General features: G+C 42.0%; 1 protein-coding gene across 10 annotated transcripts in view; it reads left to right on the top strand.

Annotated features, from left to right (window-relative positions):
- The first annotated feature begins 3,116 nt into the window (after positions 1 to 3,116).
- Positions 3,117 to 7,641, top strand: part of LOC119163853 (uncharacterized) — a 129,017-nt gene continuing 124,492 nt past the window's right edge. For 8 of the 10 annotated variants that reach the window (XR_012885702.1, XR_012885701.1, XR_012885700.1 and 5 more), the window contains exon 1: positions 3,162 to 3,309. Coding sequence is in view for 4 of the 10 variants with exons in the window: in XM_037415921.2 (XP_037271818.2) it covers positions 3,232 to 3,309 (78 nt within the window). In the remaining 6 variants the exon portion in view is untranslated. Of the gene's footprint in view, positions 3,310 to 7,641 lie in introns of all 10 variants that reach the window. The other 2 variants (XM_075872188.1, XM_075872186.1) reach the window with 2 other exon arrangements.

Below are 7,641 nucleotides of genomic sequence, written 5' to 3'. Positions count from 1 at the left end.
CGTATTGCATGTTACATACCCCACATTCCAGAAGGTATATGACGTTATCCAAGTCACAGTCCAGTGCACCTCTTATCCTGTGCCTAAAATCCTAGTGGGTGCTTTCCGCCACTGTCGTTGTCTGCATGTGTTTGCATACTTTACATCTGCTTTTTTTTTTGCAAGGACGACACCCTGTTCCAGGTTTCACGCGTATCTTTGAATTTATCAAATGATCATTTTCACTTTTCGGCCACCTGTATACCACACAAGGTGGAGAAGTGAAAATTTTGGATAGTCACACGTTACGTTCCAATATGTTAAAGTGTTTTCTTAGGACCTTGTTCATGTTTGGTGGGCTTCTCGTGAAAAATAATAGCAAATTTTTGTTACGGTGCTGATCGGCATCTTTCTGGTGGTGTATATAGAGACTGGCGGTCCATATTTTCCGCTTTTTTGATGGCGTCATCACTGATAGCTGGCGGGTATTCTTGATGAAGGAGTACTTCGCACATATGTGTGCTGTTTTTGTGGAAGTCCTCGGTGCGGGAGCAGATTCGTCGGAATCTGCGTGCTTGGGAATAGAGAATGCTGGTCTTGCAGTGTCACGGGTGGCAGCTTTTGAAGTGCTGGTATTGTTGCCTGTCCGTAGGTTTTCTGTATACGCTAGTTACCAACGCACCATTGTCCATTCGAATAAGTACATTAAGGAAGCTTATTTCAGTGTTAGAGCAGGAGTGTGTAAAATAAATGCTGGGGTGCACTTTGTTAAATGCCTGTATGAATTTGAGCAGCTCGTTCTCCCAATGTGTCCAAATCATGAATATATCAGCTAGGTACCGTTCATCGAATAAAGGTTTGATATCATAAGATGAAAGAAAATTGGACTATGGTGCATCAAAATGTTACCGTAGTGTGGGGCCATCCTTGTACCCATTGCCGTGCCATTGACTTGAGGGTAGTACTCATCGTTAAATTCAAAGTAGTTCAATTCGAATTCAAGTCTAGTTAAGATTTCAATGACTTTCTTGCTTGGATATGCGATAGGGTTGTAGGTGCTTTACGATTTCACAAATGCCCTTACACCATCGTCATGTGGGATATTTGTATTGTGTGAACTAACATGCAATGTTACGAGGAATGCACCATCTGGAATTTTCACGTCCGATATTTCCCGAAGGAGATAGTCTGTGTCATGCGAGAAGGACTCATGTGTAGGTAATATGTCTTTGATTAAAGAGTCAATATAACTGGGAATGGGTTCCAACATTCGGTTCCTGATATAATGAGTCTGCCAGGGTTTTCCTCCTTATGTATCTTCGGCAGCATGTATAAACGACCAGGTGCCGAATGTACCATAATAAGTGCCTTTTGAAGCTTTGAATAAATGGCGCCTTCACGTGTGAGATCCTCTAGGGTCTCACACGGTGGTAGGGTCTCGGTGGTAGGGTCTGAGTCGAGGTGTTTGTAGAATTGCTTGTCATTTAGTTGTCGTCTCTTTTCCTCAACGTAGTGCAATCTATCCAGAACAACAATCGCGCCTCTGTTTGCTGGTTTAATGAGTTCTTCGAGGTTGCTCAACGCGAGTAGTGCCTCTCTTTTTTTCCTTGATATGTTATTCACACTTGGTTTGTGCACCCTGTACGCATGTATGACATCTTCCTGAACCACGTCTATATAGAGGTCCAGATGTCGATCTCTGTTGGCGTCTGGGGTGCATTACACACACACACACACACACACACACACACACACACACACACACACACACACACACACACACACACACACACACACACACACACACACACACACACACACACGCGCGCACACACACACACACACACACACACACACACACACACACACACACACACACACACGCGCGCGCACACACACACACACACACACACACACACACATACACACACACACACACACACACACACATATATATATATATATATATATATATATATATATATATATATATATATATATATATATATATATATATATATATATTGATTGATTGATATGTGGGGTTTAACGTCCCAAAACCACCATATGGCATGTTTCTGCTTTGCTGCCAGGGTGGCACGACCAAGTCAGGCACTTAGCCTTTAGTCGTGTCCCGCAAGGCAATCTTGTTCAATTTCGCCTTGAATAAAGCAAACGAAAGAAAAGCAAAAAGCAAAGACGCCGTAGTGGAGGGCACCGCAAATTTCGACCACCTTGGGCTCTTTAACGTGCACCCAAATCTGAGCACGCGGCCCTACAACATTTCCGCCTCCACCGGAAATGCAGCTGCCGCAGCCGGGATTCGATCCCGCAACCTGCGGGTCAGCAGCCGAGTACCTTAGCCACTAAGCCAGCACGGCGGGGCCATATATATATATATATATATATATATATATATATATATATATATATATATATATATATATATATATATATATATATATATATATATATATATATATATATATATATATATATATATATATATATATATATATATATATATATATTTCAAAATTGAATTTTAAGTTGCTAGACAAGTGGTTGTCTTGTTTTCCTAATTTGTGTGCTGCCTAATTATGGGTAAACTGCCTGCTTTAATAAAAGGGAATTTGTCATGAAATCATGGTTTAGGTGGCGTTATCACCCGTGTAAATGACACACAGGTTGATTTAGACACAATTCCTTTACACCAAACGATTCCACGGAACCGTGATTTCTGTGCGGTGCATGCTTTTGAAGAGGTGATTGAACGTTTGTGATCGTTAAGGTTACTGTAGGGTACTGTATACACAGGCATTGACATACCAAAATTATCTTATTTTTCGCTCCTCTTGTTTGAAACATCTCGATCAGAGAGCAAGCATACTTTGGATTTCTAGAAACTTTAGGCATGTTAATTACACGTGATAAGAACCCTATTCCACTCTTGCCTTGTGCACTGATTGTTCGTTTAATGTGGATTACAAAGCACTCCAGCGTCCTATGCACGCTGTAAACTTGCTTAAAAAGAATTTCAATCACTGCTGCTCAGTCATTGAACTTTTGTGCCAATAGCCGAGACAGTTAAAAACCTTGCATGTGTAACCTTTCAGGCTCAAGCTTTGAGAGGTCAGTATTGTGAGTGGGAATTTCTGTCGACTATAAAAGAGACAGGTTATTCCGATACAGTGGCGTGCCTCTTTTGTCCGCAGATTCCTGGCTTATTGAAAGCGGCGCATTCAAAGCGCAATGGAAGTCTTCAGAATACTTTTGCTTCTCGCAATCTTTATTAGGTCCTACTGCCAAAATACGAATACATTTTTAACGGTGAATATATTACATTCATTTTCTAATTACGAATCATCAAGTGTCTTTAGATATTTCATGCTTCTGCATTCGACTTTTTTGGCCAAAAACCAGTTTTTTAAAACACATTCAGTTTACATCGCTGGAACTATGTCTGTGAACAGGAATATTTACATGTCTGCGAACGTGAATACTTCTAAAACCCGAGCTTTTTTTTTAATTTACATCACGTGGTCCCTCTAACCACATTTTGAACCTGGAAAGTTGGAAAACTTCCGCACAGATTACGGATGCACCGTGTGTGGCGTAAACTGCAAGTGGGCAAGTGCAACCGAACGCAGCAGAATATTGAAGGGATGATGAATGTGCAGATATTATTATCAATGAACTCGTCCACACTCTTAGAATAAAAATAAAGGTGGTAGTACCTGCTAACTTTGGGGTAGTAATGATTTGTCACATATGTTACAACGCCGGTAGTAAGCGCAGTTAGTAATGGCGAGGTTGGCAACAGTTACTATCTTTGCTGTTACTACCAGCATGTAGTAACTGCTACTACCGTAGCCGTTACCACCTATGGGTAGTAACTTTAAAAGGTTTTCAAGAAAAAAGAAGGAGTAACCAACACTACCTAGTTCCATCATTTTGGCTTATTATTTCTCCACTGCTGATGTTGGTCGACCATGTCTCATCACAGAGACAACTTTGGGTAATGAAGCGTGCTCTGCCATGAGCTCGAACAACACACAGACCTAACAAATTCCCAATTTTTTTACGTATACATGAAGTACATATAGACGTGGGGTATATATATCCCATACTTTGCAGGGGAACGTCTGGCACAAGGGAGCACTTGTATTTCAGGATAAGTTATAACAAACGTAAACCTATAGCACTTCATTATACTACCCAGTTACGTGTGTTTGGGGACGTAGCACAAGACTTTTAATAAGATTTACTTATAAAAATATATACGCCATATTTATTCATTATAAAAAGGCCCACAAAAAGGCAGTATTTACGATAGCCAAAAAAAGGTACCGAACTCCTTTTCAGTGCATTTGAATGCTTCACACGACGAATATATCAGCGTTTAAAAGGTAATAATCGTTTTTGGGGTTTGACGCGCCAAAACGACAATAATATTTAGTGGTAGGCCACAGCGGTATAATCGTGACCATCCTCGGGGCTTATTGTGACCGTCTGGTTATTTTGATCCACCTTGTTAATATATGCTGTAATTTATTAAGTGTGTTGTAATTGTCTATTACAACGCTTATAGCACTTGCTTATGGTTCGTTAACTTGTGCTTCTCTGTTTCAACACTATCAAAATGACATTTACATTTCTCAGTTGCGTAATTTAAAACAAAATGTATTTTTTTGATCTATGGATATCTTCTGCGTTATTTTTTCATTTGATGATAATACGTCGAGACGATTGCACTCGTAAATTATCATAATTGGAATCACACACTATTTTGGATTAGATAGCCAACAATTGGGTAGCAAAAAGGTAGTAAAGCGGCACGAAAGGTAGTAAAGGCAGCAGTTACTACCTCTTTCATTTCAGTTACTAATTCTTTACTAACGTACGTAATGAACAGGTCGCAAAATGTTAGTAACGGTTGGAGCTAGTAACCGTTTGCTAACGTAGGTAGTAAACAAGTAGCAAAAAGGTAGTAATGGTCGAAGAAAGGTAGTAACCGCTGCAGTTACTGCATTTGCTTGAAGTTGCTACCTTTTTACTAGCTTTTTTAAAAGCGTACAGCAAGGTAAAATGAATATAACAAGTTGAGACATTCATCCTGTACAGAAGAATTGTAGGCTGCTGACGATGATGATGGTAGTGATAGATGATGATGTATGATAGTAGATGATGAATGATGACAAGCTAAGGCTGTGATCTTGTTTTTTACTAGCCAATCTACCATTTATTATTTAGCTGTTACACTGCAATGGTTTAACCTTCAGAAGAATTTCATATAACAATTAAACCTCAGATATTCTACAAATTCTACTGATTCTCTCCTCCCCCCTTTTTTTACAATGTGCCAAATTAATTTCACAGTCAGAACAAAGCAGTCCTATTCCCCTAGTCTGGAAAACCTAACCACCGGCTTCTTGGCCGATCACCCTTAGTGGGTGAGAGCCACAAAAGTAAGGATCAAGCTAGGAAGCAAGCTGTGCTCTTGCTGTCTTCATTTACAATAGCTTGTGTTCTGACGATAGTTATAGCGCGAGAACAGAACGACGACAAAGAGACAAGAAATCGTCGTTCTGTTCTCGCGCTATAACTATCGTCATGTCATACCAACTAGCCCAAGCTTCCGCACTATTAATTGTGTTCATGTTTAAAACTAATTCATTTTTAGTTTTAACACTCCATCGTCTTAGGAAAAGTTGTAGTACGCATTTGCTAGAGGGTTGCTTATTTGTAACCAATATTGGTGAGAAGACAATATTATGAGTATAAGCTTGAGTGGATAATTATTCAGTTACGTAGGTATGCTATTGTGAGATTATATCAATTACCATCTGTTTGATTAAAGTAAAGCAGCTATTTCTGGGTAACGTACGAACAGTTCTTGTTTGAATATTGACGATCGATTGATCACTAACAGTGAATCGAATGCTTGGTTGTCCCATAGTATCCACACCACCTGTCTGTCGACCTCTTATGTTAATCATTGCGGAAATCCAAAACATGAGCGTATTTTTTTCAGTCTAATCAGGGCAGAGTCCCTTCACAGTGGCTCTAATGGCTGTCCCGCGAAATTTGTTTACCTCTACACGGATGTTATGTGTTCGCTTGATGTGTTTTAATGCGATAGCATGAAAGAGCTCGTTTCTTAGAAAATCCGGCGTTAGCGCTGGAATCGTTGGTTCTGAGTAAAAAACCATCACAGACCGCGTGGTAAAAAAAATTAACACGGAAGTAAAATAAATGACAAAAATTTTTGGGTCTGGATCAAAGCCATGCCGTTTGCGGGGAAAGAAAGTGTTTTACGCCCCAGCCACGTGTCAGCTTGGCAATTGTAAAAATAACTTGCTGTGCAATAAAAATGCAATAAAAATGACTTGCGTGGTTTACAAACGCACGGGTCCTGTGCACAAGCTTCACAACACAACAAGTAATGTCGCAGTACTATTGCGTGGTACAAGCATACATAGCCATCGGGCGTCACAAAACGAGATTACCATAGTTGATCGTTTAAGGCAAACCGCCCGTTCCAAAAGGCACACAAGTTAATGGGCACCCCGCCGTGGAGGTCCAGTGGCTAAGGTACTCGGCTGCTGACCCGCACGTCGCGGGATCGAATTCCGGATGTGGCGGCGGCATTTTTGATGGAGGCGGAAATCATGTAGGCCCGTGTGCTCAGATTTGGGTGCACGTTAATGAACCCCAGGTTGTCGAAATTTCCGGAGCCCTTCACTACGGGGTCTCTCATAATGATATGGTGGTTTTGGGACGTTGAACCTCACATATCAATCAATATCACAAGTTAACGTGCGTATTTTCTTACGACCACCTCCTGGGTGCATACGAAGTGCGAAAGCGTTTCACGCGCATAAGTGCTTGTTGTTTACAGCACGCTACCCCTTACACAGAAATCAGCGTTATGCGAAAGATTCCATGACAAAAGCCACTTTCTACTTTATCGATTATATTTTAGTAATCTTCAATGCAAACATCTTGAATAACACAACGCAATGAAAAACTATGGACTATCTCTCCGAAGGGAATTCTGATGGGAGGCGAAGCAGCAGCGGTGCGGATGGCGTTGACCCGGTTGAAACGGGCGTCGACGCGGGTGCTGGAAGAAGGGTTTTGAAGCGAAACTCTCGGAACTCGGTGTAGCGTTTACTCGAGTAAACGTTTCTTTGAAACGCAAAGACACGGGAGGTGGGACTCGCTCAAGACTCTTGCGCTCACCTTCTTTCGCTCGCGTCTCGTCGATGTTATCCTCGCGCCGTCTGTACTCGCGAAAGCAATCAGTGTTCTTACCCTCGTCGGTGTCGCTAGTCTTTCATTGCCGACGCTTGCGTTAGGCTTCCCTGGCTCGCCCCTCGTCGGTGTTGACGTCACCATTCGCGGACGTGATCAGCTTCGCTAACCCTCGCAATGCCGCCGACAGCCGGGAAAGGTACGCGCACACTAGCCGCATGCGTGCTGCGACGGCATCCCGTCCGTCGGCGCAGTGGCACGCTGTCCGCATTGTCAGTGCTGCGAGATTCTAGAAACGTGCGCAGCGCGTGCACTCGCCGGTTCGCAGCTTCTTCTAGTCGACCGATGGAGAGAGGTGGCGCAGGTGAGATGATGTCCACTAAATATGCCCTCGTGAGGAGTGGG

The sequence above is a fragment of the Rhipicephalus microplus genome, chromosome 8 (assembly GCF_043290135.1).
Source record: "Rhipicephalus microplus isolate Deutch F79 chromosome 8, USDA_Rmic, whole genome shotgun sequence".
In the NCBI taxonomy this organism is placed as follows: Eukaryota; Metazoa; Arthropoda; class Arachnida; order Ixodida; family Ixodidae; genus Rhipicephalus; species Rhipicephalus microplus.
Note: the sequence above shows the minus strand (reverse complement) of the source record. Positions and strands in the feature narration are given on the sequence as shown.